At 59.7% G+C, this 19,898-nt stretch overlaps 2 protein-coding genes across 6 annotated transcripts; both read right to left on the bottom strand.

The window, feature by feature from the left end:
* Nucleotides 1–2,284: 2,284 nt before the first annotated feature.
* On the bottom strand, nucleotides 2,285–19,506 carry LOC137677274 (sodium/glucose cotransporter 2-like). 5 transcript variants are annotated; one of them, XM_068424563.1, is made up of 15 exons: nucleotides 19,484–19,506; nucleotides 16,553–16,624; nucleotides 14,963–15,067; nucleotides 14,101–14,160; nucleotides 13,559–13,663; nucleotides 12,918–13,023; nucleotides 12,071–12,151; nucleotides 9,927–10,126; nucleotides 9,042–9,177; nucleotides 6,834–6,941; nucleotides 5,170–5,320; nucleotides 4,461–4,629; nucleotides 4,171–4,386; nucleotides 2,911–3,004; nucleotides 2,285–2,720 (listed from the first exon to the last, which is right to left on the bottom strand). In XM_068424563.1, the coding sequence occupies exons 2-15, from the start codon at nucleotides 16,565–16,567 to the stop codon at nucleotides 2,533–2,535; spliced, it is 1,734 nt and encodes a 577-aa protein (XP_068280664.1). In that variant the 5' UTR covers nucleotides 16,568–16,624; nucleotides 19,484–19,506; the 3' UTR covers nucleotides 2,285–2,532. The 5 variants fall into 5 exon arrangements, with proteins under 5 accessions (XP_068280664.1, XP_068280660.1, XP_068280661.1 ...); XM_068424559.1 differs by lacking the exon at nucleotides 14,963–15,067 and having other exon boundaries at nucleotides 19,484–19,499; XM_068424560.1 differs by lacking the exon at nucleotides 14,963–15,067 and having other exon boundaries at nucleotides 9,042–9,099; nucleotides 19,484–19,499.
* LOC137677275 (uncharacterized) lies at nucleotides 10,647–11,569 on the bottom strand. The gene is made up of 3 exons (XM_068424564.1): nucleotides 11,189–11,569; nucleotides 11,004–11,073; nucleotides 10,647–10,723 (listed from the first exon to the last, which is right to left on the bottom strand). Exons 1-3 carry the CDS (start codon nucleotides 11,339–11,341, stop codon nucleotides 10,647–10,649), a joined length of 300 nt encoding a protein of 99 aa, XP_068280665.1. The 5' UTR covers nucleotides 11,342–11,569.
* Nucleotides 19,507–19,898: the final 392 nt, after the last annotated feature.

Raw genomic sequence — 19,898 nt, 5'->3', positions numbered from 1 at the left:
TATTTTGGCTCATTTTAGGGCATTTTGGCGCCATTTGGGGAGTTTTGGGCTCATTTTGGGGCATTTTAATCTCATTTTGGGCCAATTTTGTCTTATTTGGGGGCATTTTGGCGTCATTTCGGGAGTTTCAGGCTCATTTTGGGGCATTTTAGTCTCATTTTGGGACATTTTGGCTCATTTTGGGGAGTTTTGAACTCGTTTTGGGCTCATTTTGGGGCATTTTAGTCTACTTTTGGCCAACTTTGTCTTATTTTGGGGCATTTTGGTGTCATTTGGGGAGTTTCAGGCTCATTTTGGGGGATTTTTGATTCATTTTGGGGAGTTTTGGGCTCATTTTGGGGAATTTTAGTCTCATTTTGGGGAGTTTTGAGGCATTTAATGTTCATTTTGAGGCATTTTAGTCTCATTTTGTGACTTTTTGGCTCATTTTGGCTCATTTTGGGGTCGTTTTGGGGAATTTTTGGGGCATTTTAGTCTAATTTTTGCCAATTTTGTCGTATTTTGGGGCATTTTGGCATCATGGGGTCGTTTTGGGCTCATTTTGGGCATTTTAGTCTAATTTTGGGACATTTTGGCTCATTTTCGCTCATTTTGGGCTCATGTTTGGGGATTTTAGTTAATTTTTGGGCAATTTTGTCTTATTTTGGGGCATTTTGGTGTAATTTGGGGAGTTTCAGACTCATTTTGGGGCATTTTAGTCTAATTTTGGGACATTTTGGCTCATTTTGGGGAGTTTTGGGGTCGGTTTGGGCTCATTTTGGGGCATTTTAGTCCAATTTTGTCTTATTTTGGGGCATTTTGGCTCATTTTGGGGAGTTTTGGGCTCATTTTGGGGCATTTTAGTCTCATTTTGGGGAGTTTTGGGGTTTTGGGCTCATTTTTGGGCATTTTAGTCTATTTTTGGGACATTTTGGTCTAATTTGGGGCATTTTGGCTCATTTTGGGGCATTTTAGTCTACTTTTGGCCAATTTTGTCTTATTTTGGGGCATTTTGGCATCATTTGGGGAGTTTCAGGCTCATTTTGGGGCATTTTAGTCTCATTTTGGGGCATTTTGGTTCATTTTGGGGCATTTTAGTCTCATTCTGGGGCATTTTAGCCTCATTTTGTGGCATTTTGGCTCATTTTGGGGAGTTTTCGGGTCATTTTGGGCTCATTTTGGGGCATTTTAAACTCATTTTGGGGCATTTTAGTCTCATTTTGGGACATTTTGGCTCATTTTGGGGAGTTTTGGGGTCATTTTGGGCTCATTTTTGGTCATTTTAGTCTAATTTTGGCCAATTTTGTCTTATTTTGGGGTATTTTGGCATCATTTCAGGAGTTTCAGGCTCATTTTGGGGCATTTTAGTCTCATTTTGGGACATTTTGGCTCATTTCGGCTCGTTTTGGGGTTGTTTTGGGCTCATTTTTGGGCATTTTAGTCCAATTTTGGGGCATTTTAGACTCATTTTGGGGCATTTTGGCTCATTTTGGGGCATTTTAATCTCATTTTGGGCCAATTTTGTCTTATTTTGGGGCATTTTGTTGTAATTTGGGGAGTTTCAGACTCATTTGGGGCATTTTAGTCTCATTTTGGGATATTTTGGCTCATTTGGGGTATTGTGGCATCATTTTGGGTTCATTTTGGGGCATTTTAGTCTAATTTTGGCCAATTTTGTCTTATTTTGGGGCATTTTGGTGTAATTTGGGGAGTTTCAGGCTCATTTTGGGGCATTTTAGTCTCGTTTGGGGGAGTTTTGAGGCATTTAATGGTCATTTTGGGGCATTTTAGTCTAATTTTGGCCAATTTTATCTTATTTTGGGACATTTTGGGGAGTTTTGGGCTCATTTTGGGGCATTTCAGGCTCATTTTGGGGCATTTTAGTCTCTTTTTGGGGCATTTTGGCTCATTTTGGGGCATTTTAGTCTCATTCTGGGGCATTTTAGCCTCATTTTGGGGCATTTTGGGGAGTTTTGGGGTCATTTTGGGCTCATTTTGGGGCATTTTAAACTCATTCTGGGGCATTTTAGTCTCATTTTGGGACATTTTGACTCATTTGGGGGAGTTTTGGACTCATTTTTGGCTCATTTTTGGTCATTTTACTCTAATTTTGGCCAATTTTGTCTTATTTTGGGGTATTTTCGTGTCATTTCGGGAGTTTCAGGCTCATTCTGGGGCATTTTAGTCTCATTTTGGGACATTTTGGCTCATTTAGGGTCGTTTTGGGCTCATTTGGGGGCATTTTAGTCTCATTTTGGGCCAATTTTGTCTTATTTTGGGGTATTTTGGCATCATTTGGGGAGTTTCAGGTTCATTTTGGGGCATTTTAGTCTCATTTTGGGACATTTTGGGGCATTTTGGCACCATTTGGGGAGTTTCAGGCTCATTTTGGGGCATTTTAGTCTCGTTTTGGGGAGTTTTGAGGCAGTTTTGGCCCATTTCGGAGCATTTTCATCACATTTTGGGCCACTTTGGGTTTATTTTGGGGTGGTTTGGGTCCGTTCGGGGTGTCCCGCGCTCGTTTTGGGGCCGTTTCAGTGCATTTGGGGGGTCTCAGGCGAAGTAACCCCAGAGGAAGACGGCGCCGGCCATGAGGATCAAGGCGTTGACGTCCACCACGCGCTTCCACACCGGGTCTTCGGGGGGCGGGGCTGGGGGCATGGCTCCGCCCCCTGATCTGCATGGCCCCGCCCCTTGGCCAACAGGCTCCACCCCTTGGCCAACAGGCTCCGCCTCCACATCTGGGAAGACCAAGGGAGGAGGGGGATGAGCTCCAGACCCTCCCAAGACCCTTGGGTCAACCTCCAAGACCCTTGGGTGCCCTCCAAGACCCTTGGGTGCCCCCCTAGACCCATAGGTGCCCTCCCTAGACCCATGGGTGCCCTTCCCCGTCACCAGGGTCCCCTCCCTGGTCATTGGGTGGTCCCTTACCCTGAAGTTGAAGGTCCCCAACCCCATCTTTGGGTTGGTCAAGGTCAATGCGTGGCTCTTGGCTATGGCGGAGGCTGAAGACCAAGCGATGGAGCTGGGGGGCAACCAGATGGGTGGGTGTCACCTCCCCTGGTCACCTGGGTCCCCATTGGTCACCTGGGTCCTTCCTGGTCACCTGGGTCCCCACCCTGGTCACCTGGGTCCCTTCCTGGTCACTTGGGTCCCCTCCTGGTCACCTGGGTCCACCCTGGTCACCTGGGTCCCTCCTGGCCACCTGGGTCCACCCTGGTCACCTGGGTCCCTCCTGGCCACCTGGGTCCACTCCTGGTCACCTGGGTCCCTCCTGGTCACCTGGGTCCCCTCCTGGTCACTTGGGTCCCCTCCTGGTCACCTCCTGGTCACCTGGGTCCCTACCCTGGTCACCTGGGTCCCTCCTGGTCACCTGGGTCCCCTCCTGGTCACCTCCTGGTCACCTGGGTCCCCTCCTGGTCACCTGGGTCCCCACCCTGGTCACCTCCTGGTCACCTGGGTCCCTACTGGTCACCAGGGTCCCCACTGGTCACCTGGGTCCACCCTGGTCACCTGGGTCCCTCCTGGCCACCTGGGTCCACTCCTGGTCACCTGGGTCCCCTCCTGGTCACCTCCTGGTCACCTGGGTCCACCCTGGTCACTTGGGTCCCCTCCTGGTCACCTCCTGGTCACCTGGGTCCCCACCCTGGTCACCTCCTGGTCACCTGGGTCCCTACTGGTCACCTGGGTCCACCCTGGTCACCTGGGTCCCTCCTGGCCACCTGGGTCCACTCCTGGTCACCTGGGTCCCCTCCTGGTCACCTCCTGGTCACCTGGGTCCACCCTGGTCACTTGGGTCCCCTCCTGGTCACCTCCTGGTCACCTGGGTCCCCACCCTGGTCACCTCCTGGTCACCTGGGTCCCTACTGGTCACCAGGGTCCCCACTGGTCACCTGGGTCCACCCTGGTCACCTGGGTCCCTCCTGGCCACCTGGGTCCCCTCCTGGTCACCTCCTGGTCACCTGGGTCCACTCCTGGTCACCTGGGTCCTCTCCTGGTCACCTCCTGGTCACCTGGGTCCCTCCTGGCCACCTGGGTCCCCTCCTGGTCACTTGGGTCCCCTCCTGGTCACCTCCTGGTCACCTGGGTCCCTCCTGGCCACCTGGGTCCACTCCTGGTCACCTGGGTGCCCTCATGGTCACTTGGGACCCCCTGTTGCCACCTCGGTGTCCCCCCCCAGCGTTGACTCACGTGTTGCCGGTCAATGGGGGGGTGACAGAGGGACACGACGATGACGATGAGGCCGGTGACGAGGAAGAGGAGGGCGGCGAAGTGGAGATAGTGAAGGCCACAAACGAAGGAGGGACAACGCCCGGGTGACCCACACGTCCCCGTCCCCAAGGCCACTTCGGGGATCAACCGGGCCAACCCCAAGCCAAGACCTCCCAGGAGGCCCCAAAAAGCCCCCTGGGGAGGAAGAGGAGGGGGTGGTCACCCAGACACCCAAGGATGTCCCCACCCCACCCATGGGGGTCACTCACGGGTTCGTTGACGCGGGGGACGAAGACGGCGAGGAAGAAGACGGCGGCCACCGGGGGCGCCAGGTAGCTGGCGATGGCCTGGATGTAGTCGAAGAGTTGCCCACCACGGGCCGCTTCCACCACGGGCAGCCAGGCCAAGCTCAGGCCCACCATGGCCACGATCCACAGCCTGTGGCCACCATGTTTGGGTCACCCAGGGCTCCTGGGAGCCACCCTTGGGTGCCCCAAGACCCCTTGATGCCCATTGACTTGGTTGAGAACTTCATGGCCACCTGGGTCCCAACCTTGACCCACTGGGTGCCCCCCAAGACCCCTTGATGCCCATTGACCTCATTGAGAACCTCATGGACACCTGGGTCACCCCGGACTCCTGGCAACCAACCTTGACCCCTTGGGTGCCCCCCAAGACCCCTTGATGCCCATTGACCTGGTTGAGAACTTCATGGCCACCTGGGTCCCAACCTTGACCCATTGGGTGCCCACCAAGATCCCTTGGGTGCCCCCCAAGACCCCTTGATGCCCATTGACTTGGTTGAGAACTTCATGGCCACCTGGGTCCCAACCTTGACCCATTGGGTGCCCACCAAGATGTTGGGTCCCCATTGACCTGGTTGAGAACCTCATGGCCACCTGGGTCCCCCCAGACTCTTGGCACCCAACCTTGACCCCTTGGGTGCCCCCCCACCCTTGGGTGTCCCCCCCCACCCACCTTCCAGCGATCAGGAGGTGCCGGGGCCCGGCTCGAGGCCGCAGGCGCTGGTAGATGTCGAGGGTGAAGAGGGCCCCGGAGCTGGCGAAGATGGAGGCCAGGGAGGACATGAGGGCGGCCAGGACCACGGCCAGCATCAGCCCGCGCAGGCCTGGGGGGGGGCACGGAGGGAGGGGTCGGAACGGGGAACCCCCTAATAGCCCCCTAATAGCCCCCTAATAGCCCTAATAGCCGCTAATAACCTTCTAATAGCCTTCTAATAGCCTCTAATAACATCCTAATAGCCTTCTAATAGCTCCTAATAGCCCCCTAATAGCCCTAATAGCCGCTAATAACCTTCTGATAGCCTTCTAATAGCCCTAATAGCCGCTAATAACATCCTAATAGCCTTCTAATAGCTCCTAATAGCCCCCTAATAGCCCTAATGGCCGCTAATAACCCCCTAATAGCCCCTAATAGCCCCCTAGTAGCCGCTAATAAGCCCCTAATAGCCTTCTAATAGCTCCTAATAGCCCTAATAGCCGCTAATAACCCCCTAATAGCCCCTAATAGCCTCCTAATAGCCGCTAATAACCCCCTAATAGCCTTCTAGTAGCTCCTAATAGCCCCCTAATAGCCCTAATAGCCGCTAATAACCCCTAATAACCCCCTAATAGCCCCATAATAGCCTCCTAATAGCTCTAATAGCCGCTAATAACCTCCTAATAGCCTTCTAATAGCCCCTAATAACATTCTAATAGCCGCTAATAACCCCCTAATAACCTCCTAATAGCCTTCTAATAGCCGCTAATAACGTTCTAATAGCCCTAATAGCCGCTAATAACCTTCTAGTAACCCTAATAGCTCTAATAACTCCCTAATAGCGCCTAATAACGTCCTAATAAGGCCCTAATGACCCTAATAATGCCCTATTAATGCCCTAATACTTTAATAGCCCAAATAATGCACTAATAGCCCCTAATAATGCCTTAATAGCCACAATATTGCCCTAATAACGCCCTAATAGCCCTGATTAATTCCCTCATAACGCCCTCATGGTCCTAATAATGCCTTAATAGCCCCAATAACGCCCTAATAACGCCTTAATAGCACTTATAACGCCCTAATAGCCCCTAATAATGCCTTAATAGCCCTAATAACGCCCTAATAGCGCCTTAATAGCCCCTAATAATGCCCTAATAACACCCTAATAACCCTAATAGTGCCTTAATAGCCCTAATAATGCCCTAATAACGCCCTAATAGCCCTAATAACGCCTTAATATTCCTAATAACGCCCTAATAACGCCCTAATATCCCTAATAACGCCCTAATAATGCCCTAATAGCCCTAATAATCCTGTAATAAAGCCCTAACAGCCCCTAATAATAATGCCTTAGTAGCCCTAATAACACCCTAATAGCGCCCTAATAGCCCTAATAATGCCTTAATATCCCTAATAATGCCCTAATAACGCCCTAATAGCCCTAATAACGCCTTAATATTCCTAATAACGCCTTAAATTCCCTAATAACGCCCTAATAATGCCCTAATAGCCCTAATAATCCGGTTATAAAGCCCTAATAGCCCCTAATAATGCCTTAATAGCCCTAATAACACCCTAATAACACCCTAATATCCCTAATAACGCCCTAATAATGCCCTAATAACGCCCTAATAGCGTACCGGGGGGCAGGAGGGTGAGCACCAGGCGGGGGTAGGCGACGTTGGAGCATCCCACGGGGGTCCCGCAGGCGCGCTGGCAGCCCTGGGGGTCCGCGCAGCCCACCACCTCTGCGGGATTAGGGGGGATTATGGGATATGGGGGGGCGTTAGGGCGGGATTATGGCGGGATTATGGGATATGGGGGGGAGTTAAGGGAGATTATGGCGGGATTAGGGGGGAATATGGCGGGATTAAGGGGGAATATGGCGGGAATATGGTGGGATTATGGCGGGATTATGGGATATAGGGTGTCGGTATGGGGATTATGGCGGGATTAGGGGGGATTATGGCGGGAATATGGCGGGACTATGGCGGGAATATGGGATATAGGGGGTCGTTATGGGGGATTATGGCGGTATTATGGCGGGATTAGGGGGAATATGGCGGGAATATAGCGGGATTATGGGATATAGGGGGTTGTTATGGGGGATTATGGCGGGATTAGGGAGGATTATGGCGGGATTAAGCGGGAATATGGCGGTATTATGGCGGGAATATGGGATATAGGGGCTGTTATGGGGGATTATGGCGGGAATATGGCGGGATTATGGGAGAATGTGGCGGGAATATGGCGGGATTATGGGATATAGGGGGTTGTTATGGGGGATTATGGCGGGATTAGGGAGGATTATGGCGGGATTAAGCGGGAATATGGCGGGATTATGGCGGGAATATGGGATATAGGGGCTGTTATGGGGGATTATGGCGGGAATATGGCGGGATTATGGGAGAATGTGGCGGGAATATGGCGGGATTATGGGATATAGGGTGTCGCTATGGGGATTATGGCGGGATTAGGGGGGATTATGGCGGGATTAAGGGTAATATGGCGGGAATATGGTGGGATTATGGCGGGAATATGGGATATAGAGGGTCGTTATGGGGGATTATGGCGGGATTAGGGGGGATTATGGCGGGAATATGGCGGGATTATGGCGGGAATATGGGATATAGGGGGTCGTTATGGGGGATTATGGCGGGATTAGGGGGAATATGGCGGGAATATGGCGGGATTATGGGATATAGGGGGTTGCTATGGGGGATTATGGCGGGAAAAGGGGGAATATGGCGGGAATTTGGGGGAATTATGGGATATTGGGGTAGTTATGGGGGATTATGGCGGGATTATGCGGGATTACGGGGAGATATGGCGGGATTATGGGGGATTATGGCGGGATTATGGGGGATTATGGGCTCTAGGGGGCGTTAGGCGGCCATGTTGGACGGCCATCTTGAAGACATGGCGGCCATGTTGGGCGGCCATCTTGGCGGCCATCTTGGCGGCCATATTGAAGATATGGCGGCCATCTTGGCGGCCATCTTGAAGACCTGGCGGCCATCTTGGATTGGCTAAGGAAGGTCAGAGTGACCATGGGGTGGCAGATATGGGTCAAAATGAGTCTCTATGGGGAAGGAGACATGGCGGCCATCTTGGCGACCATCTTGGCGGCCATCTTGGCGGCCATCTTGAAGACCTGGCGGCCATCTTGGATTGGCTAAGGAAGGTCAGGGTGGCCATGGGGTGGCAGATATGGGTCAAGATGAGTCTCTATGGGGCAGGAGGCCTGGCGGCCATCTTGGCGGCCATCTTGGCGGCCATCTTGAAGACCTGGCGGCCATCTTGGATTGGCTAAGGAAGGTCAGGGGGGCCATGGGGTGGCAGTTATGGGTCAAGATGAGTCTCTATGGGGCAGGAGGCCTGGCGGCCATCTTGGCGGCCATCTTGGCGGCCATCTTGAAGACCTGGCGGCCATCTTGGATTGGCTAAGGAAGGTCAGGGGGGCCATAGGGTGGCAGATATGGGTCAAGATGAGTGTCTATGGGGCAGGAGGCCTGGCGGCCATCTTGGCGGCCATCTTGGCGGCCATCTTGGCGGCCATCTTGGATTGTCTAGAGAAGGTTTGGGGACACCAGGGTGGCCATGGGGTGGCAGATATGGGTCAAGATGAGTGTCTATGGGGCAGGAGGCATGGCGGCCATCTTGGCGGCCATCTTGGCGGCATGGCGGCCATCTTGGCGGCCATCTTGAAGACCTGGCGGCCATCTTGGATTGGCTAAGGAAGGTCAGGGTGACCATAGGGTGGCAGATATGGGTCAAGATGAGTGTCTATGGGGAAGGAGGCATGGCGGCCATCTTGGCGGCCATCTTGGGTGGGGGGCGGGGCTGACCCGGGAAGAGGACGCGGGCGGCCATGCCGGGCAGCACCATGAGGAACATGGGCAGGACCTTGAGGTAGCCGCAGACGACGCAGCCGGCGCGGACGTGGGTGAGGGAGCGGCCGGCCAGGCAGCGCTGCACGATCACCTGGGGGCGGCGCCGTGGGCCTCCCAGTGCCGCCCAGTGCCCTCCCAGTACCTCCCAGTACCCTCCCAGTACCATCCCAGTGCCTCCCAGTACCCTCCCAGTGCCTCCCAGTCCAATCCCAGTACTTCCCAGTCCACCCCAGTGTCTCCCAGGCCCTCCTATTGTCCCCCAATCCCCTCCCAGTGCCTCCCCGTACCCTCCCAGTCCCCTTCCAGTGCCTCCCAGTCCAATCCCAGTACTTCCCAGTCCACCCCAGTGTCTCCCAATCCCCTCCCAGTGCCCCCCAGTTCCCCCCAGTGTCTCCCAATCCCCTCCCAGTGCCCCCCAGTTCCCCCCAGTGTCTCCCAATCCCCTCCCAGTGCCATCCAATCCCCTCCCAGTGCCTCCCAGTCCCCGCCCAGTGCCTCCCAATCCCCTTCCAGTGCCTCCCAATCCCCTCCCAGTCCCTTCCCAGTCCCTCCCAGTGCCATCCAATCTCCTCCCAGTGCCTCCCAGTCCCTGTCCAATGTCTCCCAGTCCCTCCCATTGCCTCCCAATCCCCCCCAGTCCCTCCCATTGCCCCCCAATCCCCTCCCAGTGCCTCCCAGTGCCCCCCAGTGCCCCCCAATCCCCTCCCAGTCCCTCCCAGTGCCCCCCAGTCCCCTCCCAGTCCCTCCCAGTGCCCCCCAATCTCCTCCCAGTGCCTCCCAATCCCCTCCCAGTGCCTCCCAGTCACCACCCAGTGTCACCCAGTGCCCTCCCAGTCCCACCTGGTCCGTACACCAGTACCAAGCGGAGATGATGCCCAATCCCAGTAAGAGGCCGGGCCAGGGCAGGTCCCCGGTACTGGGATGGCGCAGGAGGTGGAAGGCGTCGGGGCGGGGGCGCCCGCAGGGGCCCGTCGCGTTGGGGGGCAGCGCCAGGGGGTAGCGCTCCACCAGCCCCTCGTACCCCCCCACGGCACCCAGCGCTGCGGAGTGACCAGTATAGACCAGTAAGGACCAGTATGGACCAGTATGGGGCTTGGGGGAGGCACAATGGGCTTTCCAAGAGCTCCTACTGCCTCCTCCCAGTGTTCCCAGTATGGCCCAGTGCCTCCCCCAGCACTTCCCCGCAAGGTCCAGAACCAGTATGGACCAGTATAGACCAGTATGGACCAGTATAGACCAGTAAGGACCAGTATGAATCAGTCTGGACCAGTATGGGGCTTGGGGGAGGCACAATGGGCCTTCCCAGGGCTCCTGCTGCCTCCTCCCAGTGCTCCCAGTATGGCCCAGTGCCTCCCCCAGTGCTCCCACACAAGGCCCAGCACCAGTGTGGACCAGTATAGACCAGTATGGACCAGTATAGACCAGTAAGAACCAGTATGAATCAGTCTGGACCAGTATGGGGCTCGGGGGAGGCACAATGGGCCTGCCCAGGGCTCCTGCTGCCTCCTCCCAGTGCTCCCAGTATGGTCCAGTGCCTCCCCCAGTTCTTTCCCACAAGGTTCAGAACCAGTATGGACCAGTATGGACCAGTATAGACCAGTATGGACCAGTATGAATCAGTATGGACCAGTATGGAGCTTGGGGGAGGCACAACGGGCCTGCCCAGGGCTCCTACTGCCTCCTCCCAGTGCTCCCAGTATGGCCCAGTGCCTCCCCCAGCACTTCCCCGCAAGGTTCAGAACCAGTATGGACCACTATAGACCAGTATGGACCAGTATAGACCAGTAAGGACCAGTATGGACCAGTATGGGGATTGGGGGAGGCACAATGTGACTTCCCAGGGCTCCTGCTGCCTCCTCCCAGTGCTCCCAGTATGGCCCAGTGCCTCCCCCAGCTCTCCCCCACAAGGCCCAGCACCAGTATGAACCAGTATAGACCAGTATGGACCAGTATGGACCAGTATAGACCAGTAAGGACCAGTATGGGGCTTGGGGGAGGCACAATGGGCCTGCCCAGGGCTCCTGCTGCCTCCTCCCAGTGCTCCCAGTATGGCCCAGTGCCTCCCCCAGCAATTCCCCACAAGGCCCAGCACAACTGTAGACCAGTATAGACCAGTACGGACCAGTATAGACCAGTAAAGACCAGTATGGACCAGTATGGGGCTTGGGGGAGGCACAATGGGCCTTCCCAGGGCTCCTGCTGCCTCCTCCCAGTGCTCCCAGTATGGTCCAGTGCCTTCCCCAGCACTTCCCCATGAGGTCCAGAACCAGTGTGGACCAGTATAGACCAGTATGGACCAGTACAGATCAGTACAGACCAGTAAATACCAGTATGGGGCTCGGAGGAGGCACAATGGGCCTTCCCAGGGTTCCTGCTGCCTCCTCCCAGTGCTCCCAGTATGGCCCAGTGCCTCCCCCAGCAATTCCCCACAAGGCCCAGCACCAGTATGGACCAGTATCAACCAGTACAGACCAGTATGGCTCTGTACATACATTACATTGCTGCCTCCCAGTCCCCCCCAGTCCCCCCCAATCCCCCCCCAATCCCCCCCCAATCCCCTCCCAGTCCCTCCCAGTCCCTCCCAGTGCCCCTCCAATCCCCTCCCAGTTCCTCTCAGTCCCCTCCCAATCCCCTCCCAGTCCCTCCCAGTCCCCCCCAATCCCCTCCCAGTCCCCCCCAGTGCCCCCCAATCCCCTCCCAGTCCCTCCCAGTGCCCACCCAGCCCCTCCCAGTCCCTCCCAGTGCCCTCCCAGTCCCCTCCCAGTCACTCCCAGTGCCCTCCCAGTCCCTCCCAGTCCCCCCCAGTCCCCTCCCAGTCCCCCCCACTCCCCCCCAGCCCCTCCCAATCCCCTCCCAGTCCCCCCCACTCCCCCCCCAGCCCCTCCCAGTCCCTCCCACTCCCTCCCACTCCCCCCCAATCCCCTCCCAGCCCCCCCACTCCCCTCCCAGTCCCTCCCAGTCCCTCCCAGTGCTCCCAGTCCCACCATAACCCGCCAGCACCGACGCCCCCACCACGATGATCAGCGTCTGCACCAGGTCCGCGTACATCAGCGCCGCCAGCCCCCCTGCGGACACGCCCCCTTTAGGCCACGCCCCCTCCCCTTAAGCCACGCCCCCTCCCCTCCAAGCCCCGCCCCTTTAAGCCCCGCCCCCTCCCTTTAACCCCGCCCCCCCGCAGCCCCCCCAGCTCCCAGCAGTGCGGGTCCCCCCTTTGGCCACGCCCCCTCTGGCCACGCCCCCTTTAACCACGCCCCCTCTAACCACGCCCCCTTCAAGCCACGCCCCCTCCCTTTAAGCTCCGCCCCCTCCCTCCAAGTCCCGCCCCCCTTAAGCCCCGCCCCCTCCCTTTAACCCCGCCCCCCGCAGCTCCCCTTAGTGCCAGCAGCCCCCCCTTTAGCCACGCCCCCTCTGGCCACGCCCCCTTTAACCACGCCCCCTCAGGCCCCGCCCCCACCCCTTGCCCCACCCCCTCTAATAGGCTGACCACGCCCCCTTGGCCACGCCCACCCGCCAAGGCCACGCCCCCTCGCCTAAGCCACACCCCCAACCCACGTCCCTTGGGCTCTCCCAAGCCCCGCCCCCATCAGGCCCCGCCCCCTTTGACCCCACCCCTTTGGCCACACCCCCTTTGGCCCCTCCCACCCAGGCCACGCCCCCTCCCCTGTGGCCACGCCCACCCCATCACCATTCCCACCCCCCAGAGCCCCCTTTAACCCCTCCCCCTTTAACCCCGCCCCCTTTGACGCCGCCCCCTTTGGCCCCGCCCCCTCTAACCCCGCCCCCCTTGGCCCCGCCCCCTCTGACCACGCCCCCACGAGGCCCCGCCCCCACCGGTGACGGTGTAGAGGGCGGTGACGCCCAGCAGCGCCCCCACGGCCGCGTACAGGTCCCAGCCCAGCGCCTCCTGGATGAAGATGGCGCCCGAGTACATGTCGACCTATGGGGACGGGGGGGCGGAGCCTATAGGGGACCCCCCGGACCCTATAGGGGACCCTATAGCCCCCTATCGCCCTCTATCGCCCCCTATCGCCCCCTATCGCCCCCATATCGCCCCCTATCGCCCTCTATCGCCCCCATATCGCCCCCTATCGCCCCCTATCGCCCCCCTATCGCCCCCTATCGCCCCCCTATCGCCCTCTATCGCCCCCTATCGCCCCATATCGCCCCCTATCGCCCCCTATCGCCCCCTATCGCCCCCTATCGCCCCCCTATCGCCCCCTATCGCCCCCATATCGCCCTCTATCGCCCCTATCGCCACCCTATTGCCCCCCCATAGCCCCCTATCGCCCCCCTATCGCCCCCTATCGCCCCATATCGCGCCCCTATCGCCCCCCTATCGCCCCATATCGCCCTCTATCGCCCCCTATCGCCCCCTATCGCCCCCCTATCGCCCCCCTATCGCCCCCTATCGCCCCCCTATCGCCCTCTATCGCCCCCCTATCGCCCCCCCTATCGCCCCCACTAGCCCCCACCGAGATCTTGGTGGCCACGTAGAGGCCCAGCGAGAGCAGCGCCAGGTAGAGGCGGATGCGGCGCCCCCCGAAGCGCAGGGCCAGGTACTGCGGCATGGTGGGCACCTGGGGGGGCACCCAGGGGTGGGGGGGGGGCACCCAGGGGTGGGGGGGACACCCATGGGTGGGGGGGGGCACCCATGGGTGCGGGGCACCCACCCCCCGCCCCAATAGCCCCCCCCCTCCCATGGGATCCAGGCACCCAAGGGACCCCCTCCCCACCCCACCCCCCTCAAAGGGACCCCTGAGGCCCCGCCCCCTCCCCGAGGCCCCGCCCCCTCCCCCTAGGCCACGCCCCCTCCCCTCAGGCCCCGCCCCCTCCCCATAGGGCCCCCCCCCCATGGGATCCAGGCACCCGGGGGACTCCCCACCCCCCTCAAAGGGACCGCAGAGGCCCCGCCCCCTCCCGAGGCCCCGCCCCCTCCCCACAGGCCACGCCCCCACAGGCCACTCCCCCTCCCCTAGGACACGCCCCCTCCCACAGGCCACGCCCCCCGACTCACCCCAGCCCGCAGGTAAATGGGGACGAAGACCCAGCCCAGGAGCAGGACGATGAACATCCCCTGCGATAGGGGGCGATAGGGGGCGATAGAGGGCGATAGGGGGCGATAGGGGGGCGATAGGGGGGCGATAGGGGGCCGATAGAGGGCGATAGGGGGCGATAGGGGCGCGATAGGGGGCGATAGGGGGGCGATAGGGGGCGATAGGGGGCGATAGGGAGCGATAGGGGCGCGATAGGGGGCGATAGGGGGCGATAGAGGGCGATAGGGGGCGATAGGGGGGCGATAGGGGGCTCTGTAGGGTTCTATAGGGGTCTGGGGGGGTCTATAGGGGTCTGTGGGGGTCTATAGGGCGCGATAGGGGGCGATAGGGGGGCGATAGGGGGCGATAGGGGCCCGATAGGGGGCGATAGGGGGCGATAGGGGGGTGATAGGGGGCGATAGGGGGCTCTGTAGGGTTCTATAGGGGTCTGTGGGGGTCTATAGGGTGCGATAGGGGGGCGATAGGGGGGCGATAGGGGGGCGATAGGGGGCGATAGGGGGCGATAGGGGGCGATAGAGGGCGATAGGGGGCGATAGGGGGCGATAGAGGGCGATAGGGGGCGATAGGGGGCTCTGTAGGGTTCTATAGGGGTCTGGGGGGGTCTATAGGGCGCGATAGGGGGCGATAGGGGGCGATAGGGGGGCGATAGGGGGCGATAGGGGGCGATAGGGGCCCGACAGGGGGCGATAGGGGGGCGATAGGGGGCGATAGGGGGCTCTGTAGGGTTCTATAGGGGTCTGGGGGGGTCTATAGGGGTCTGGGGGGGTCTATAGGGCGCGATAGGGGGCGATAGAGGGCGATAGGGGGCGCCAGGGGACTCACGCTCCACTCGAAGCCCCCCACGGCGATGCCCCCGGCCGCCCCCGTCCCCGCCAGCCCCACGAAGTGCCCCGAGCCGATGTTGCTGGCGAAGAGCGACGCCCCCACCTGCCCCAGAGGGGACCTATAGGGGCCTATAGGGACCCATAGGGACCCACCTGCCCCATAGCGACCCATAGGAGCTATAGGGACCCATAGGGACCCATAGGGACCCACCTGCCCCATAGCGACCAATAGGGACCCATAGGGACCTATAGGGACCCACCTGCCCCATAGGGACCTATAGGGACCCATAGGGACCCACCTGCCCCATAGCGACCCATAGGGACTTATAGGGACCCATAGGGGCCATAGGGGCCTATAGGGACCCAGCTGCCCCATAGCGACCCATAGGGACCTATAGGGACCCACCTGCCCCATAGGGACTCATAGGGACCCGCCTGCCCCACAGGGACCCACCTGCCCCATAGGGACCCATAGGGACCTATAGGGGCCTATAGGGACCCACCTGCCCCATACGGATCCACCTGCCCCACAGGGACCCATAGGGACTTATAGGGACCCATAGGGGCCATAGGGGACCCATAGGGACCTATAGGGACCCACCTGCCCCATAGGGACTCATAGGGACCCGCCTGCCCCACAGGGACCCACCTGCCCCATAGGGACCCATAGGGACCTATAGGGGCCTATAGGGACCCACCTGCCCCATACGGATCCACCTGCCCCACAGGGACCCATAGGGACTTATAGGGACCCATAGGGGCCATAGGGGACCCATAGGGACCTATAGGGACCCACCTGCCCCATAGCGACCCATAGGAGCTATAGGGACCCATAGGGACCCACCTGCCCCATAGAGACCCACAGGGACCTATAGGGACCCACCTGCCCCATAGGGGCCTATAGGGGACCATAGGGGACCCATAGGGACCCACCTGCCCCATAGGGACCCATAGCGACCATAGGGGACCCATAGGGACCTATAGGGACCCACCTGCCCCATAGCGACCCATAGGGACCTATAGGGACCCACATGCCCCACACCGACCCATAGGGGACCCATAGGGACCCATAGAGGCTATAGGGACCCACCTGCCCCATAGGGACCCGCCTGCCCCATAGAGACCCATAGGGACTTATAGGGACCCACCTGCCCCATAGAGACCCATAGGGACTTATAGGGACCCATAGGAGCCATAGGGGACCTATAGGGACCCATAGGGACACACCTGCCCCATAGGGACCCATAGGGGCCATAGGGGACACATAGGGACCCACCTGCCCCATAGCGACCCATAGGGGACCCATAGGGGCCTATAGGGACCCACCTGCCCCATAGGGACCTATAGGGACCCATAGGGACCCATAAGTCCCCCCCAGTCCCCACCACTCCCCTCCCAGTGCCCCCCAGTCCCTCCCAGTCCCCCCCCAGTCCCCTCCCAGTCCCCCCCAGTCCCCTCCCAGTCCCCTCCCAGTCCCCTCCCAGTCCCCTCCCAGTCCCCTCCCAGTCCCCTCCCAGTATCCCCCCATGTCCCTCCCACTCCCTCCCAGTCCCTCCCAGTCCCTCCCAGTCCCCCCAGTATCACCCACTGGGCCCCAGGCCATGCTCCTCCCGGCCAGGAAGTACCCGCTGATGGTGCTGCGGTTCCCCCGGCGCAGGGACTGGGGGGAAACCAGTGCTCCCAGTATGGGCCACCAGGGCTCCCAGTATGGGGCCACCAGGGCTCCCAGTATGGGGCAACCAGGGCTCCCAGTATGGGGACACCAGGGCTCCCAGTATGGGCCACCAGGGCTCCCAGTATAAGGGCCACCAGGGCTCCCAGTGCTCCCAGTACAGGAGTCCCCAGTTCTCCCAGTATGAGGCCACCAGGGCTCCCAATATAAGGGCAACCAGGGCTCCCAGTATGGGGCCACCAGTTCTCCCAGTATGGGGCCGCCAGGGCTCCCAGTATGGGCCACCAGGGCTCCCAGTATAAGGGCAACCAGGGCTCCCAGTGCTCCCAGTACAGAAGTCACCAGGGCTCCCAGTATGGGCCACCAGTTCTCCCAGTATGGGCCACCAGGGCTCCCAGTATAAGGCAACCAGTGCTCCCAGTATGGGCCAACAGGGCTCCCAGTATGGGGCCACCAGGGCTCCCAGTATGGAGACATGAGTGCTCCCAGTATGGGGCCACCAGGGCTCCCCGTGCTCCCATTATAGGAGTCTCCAGTTCTCCCAGTATGAGGCCACCAGGGCTCCCAGTGCTCCCAGTATGGGGCCACCAGTTCTCCCAGTATGGGGCCAACCAGTGCTCCCAGTATGAGGCCACCAGGGCTCCCAGTATGGGCCACCAGGGCTCCCAGTATGGGGCCAACCAGTGCTCCCAGTATGGGTCACCAGTGCTCCCAGTATGGAGCCACCAGGCCTCCCAGTATGGGCCACCAGTTCTCCCAGTATAAGGCCACCAGGGCTCCCAATATGGGCCACCAGGGCTCCCAGTATGAGGCCACCAGGGCTCCCAGTATGGGGCAACCAGTTCTCCCAGTATGGAGCCACCAGGGCTCCCAGTATAAGGGCCACCAGGGCTCCCAGTGCTCCCAGTACAGGGGTCCCCAGTTCTCCCAGTATGAGGCCACCAGGGCTCCCAGTATAAGGGCAACCAGTGCTCCCAGTATGGGCCACCAGGGCTTCCAGTATGGGGCCACCAGTGCTCCCAGTATAAGGCCACCAGGGCTCCCAGTATGGGCCACCAGGGCTCCCAGTATGGAGCCACCAGTTCTCCCAGTATGGGGCCAACCAGTGCTCCCAGTACGGGCTACCAGGGCTCCCATTATTGGGCCACCAGGGCTCCCAGTATGGGCCACCAGGGCTCCCAGTGCTCCCAGTATGAGGCCACCAGTGCTCCCAGTGCTCCCAGTCACTCATTAACCCCCCTCCCAGTTGACCCGTGCTAATTAGGCCCCCAATTACCAGCCCCGGGGCATTGTGGGTAATGATTAACCCCTCCCCCCCCGCTAGGGGGCAGCGGGGTCAGAAAAACAACCCCGGGGGGGGGGAACTGGGAGCAACTGGGAGGGACTGGGAGGGACTGGGAGGGGGAGAAAAGGGGGCTGGGGGACCAGTTAGGGGGTGGGGGGGGGTAATTAGGGGGCAGAGGGGGCAATTAGGGGGTGGGGGGGTAATTAGGGGGCAGGGGGGGCAGTTGGGGGGGGGGGAACTGGGAGGAACTGGGAGGAACTGGGAGCAACTGGGAGGAACTGGGAGGGGGAGAAAATGGGGGGGGAGGTTGTAGGTAACTCAAGGGGGTCGGGGGGGCAATTAGGGGGCGGGGGGGTAATTAGGAGGCAGGGGGGGTAATTAGGGGCAGAGGGGGCAATTAGGGGGCAGGGGGGGTAATTAGGGGGCAGGGGGGCAATTAGGGGTCGGGGGGCAATTAGGGGCCGGGGGGGGCAATTAGGGGGCAGGGAGGGTAATTAGGGGTCCCGGGGGGGTAATTAGGGGCAGGGGGGTAATTAGGGGGAAGGGGGGGTAATTAGGGGGCAGGGGGGCAATTAGGGCTCGGGGGGGTAATTAGGGGGCAGGGGGAGGTAATTAGGGGGCAGGGGTGTAATTAGGGGCCGGGGGGGTAATTAGGGGGCGGGGGGGGTAATTAGGCGGTGGGAGGGTAATTAGGAGGCAGGGGGGTAAATTAAGGGGTCTGGAGGTAATTAGGGGTCCCGGGGGGGTAATTAGGGGCAGGGGGGTAATTAGGGGGCAGGGGGGGTAATTAGGGGCGGGGGGGCAATTAGGAGGTGGGGAGGGTAATTAGGGGTCGGCGGGGGTAATTAGGGGGCGGGGTGGGGTAATTAGGGGGCAGGGGGGGTAATTAGGGGTCGGGGGGGCAATTACGGGTCGGGGGGGTAATTAGGGGCAGGGGGGGTAATTAGGGGCCGGGGGGGGTAATTAGGGGCCGGGGGGGTAATTAGGCGGTGGGGGGGGCAATTAGGGGTCGGGGGGGGTAATTAGGGGGGGTAATTAAGGGGGGGGGGGTAATTACCCAGAGTCCCACGAGCAGGATGAGGCCGAAGTAGCCCCCGATGACCCCCAGGTCCCAGTTGGTGGCGGCCATGGCCCCGCCCCCTCCTTAAGCCCCGCCCCCTTTTATACCCCCAAGCCACGCCCCCTCCCCTAAGCCCCGCCCACCCCCTAAGCCACGCCCCCTCCCCTAAGCCACGCCCCCTCCATAGGCTCCCTTATATACCCTCAAGCCCCGCCCCCTCCCTAAGCCCCGCCCCCTCCCTATGCCCCCTTAGGCCCCGCCCCCTTTAGGCCCCGCCCCCTTAGGCCACGCCCCCTTAGGCCCCGCCCCCTTTAGGCCACGCCCTTCCCAAGCCCCGCCCCCTTCATGCCTCAGTGCCCCCCAAGTGGCCCCGGTGGACCCGGGGGGGGGGCCATACTGGGGGGTACTGGGAGCACTGGGAGGGGCACTGGGGGGTCACCGAGGTCACCTGGGGTCACTGGGGGGGCACTGGGGTCACTGGGGTCACGCCTCATTTGCATACCGTTGTCCTAAGCGTAACCTTGTGTGACCTAATTAGAGCTTTATATTAGCATAAGCTAATTAGCATAACCAGCGTGCCCCGCCCCCTGTGATGAGTGACGTTAATTAGTGGGTCAGCCCAGCCCCCTCATTAGCATGCGCGCCCCTTATTAGCATATGTGCCTCGTTAGCCTAATCCCACTCGTTCCTTCTCCCTAATTAGCATATCCCATGTGTCATTTGCATAACTCCAGGCGTTCTTCTCTGCCGCCCTCATTAGCCCCGCCCCGTTCATACGCCCCACCTCTAATTAGCCTTAATTAGCATGCCCTGCTCCTAATTAGCATATACTCTTCAGCTCCAGCCCCCATTACCAATCCCCGCCCCTCATTAGCATACACTGCTCATTAGCCTACGCCTTATTAGGCATATAATTA

This window comes from Nyctibius grandis, unplaced genomic scaffold, assembly GCF_013368605.1.
Source record: "Nyctibius grandis isolate bNycGra1 unplaced genomic scaffold, bNycGra1.pri scaffold_116_arrow_ctg1, whole genome shotgun sequence".
NCBI lineage: Eukaryota > Metazoa > Chordata > Aves > Nyctibiiformes > Nyctibiidae > Nyctibius > Nyctibius grandis.
Note: the sequence above shows the minus strand (reverse complement) of the source record. Positions and strands in the feature narration are given on the sequence as shown.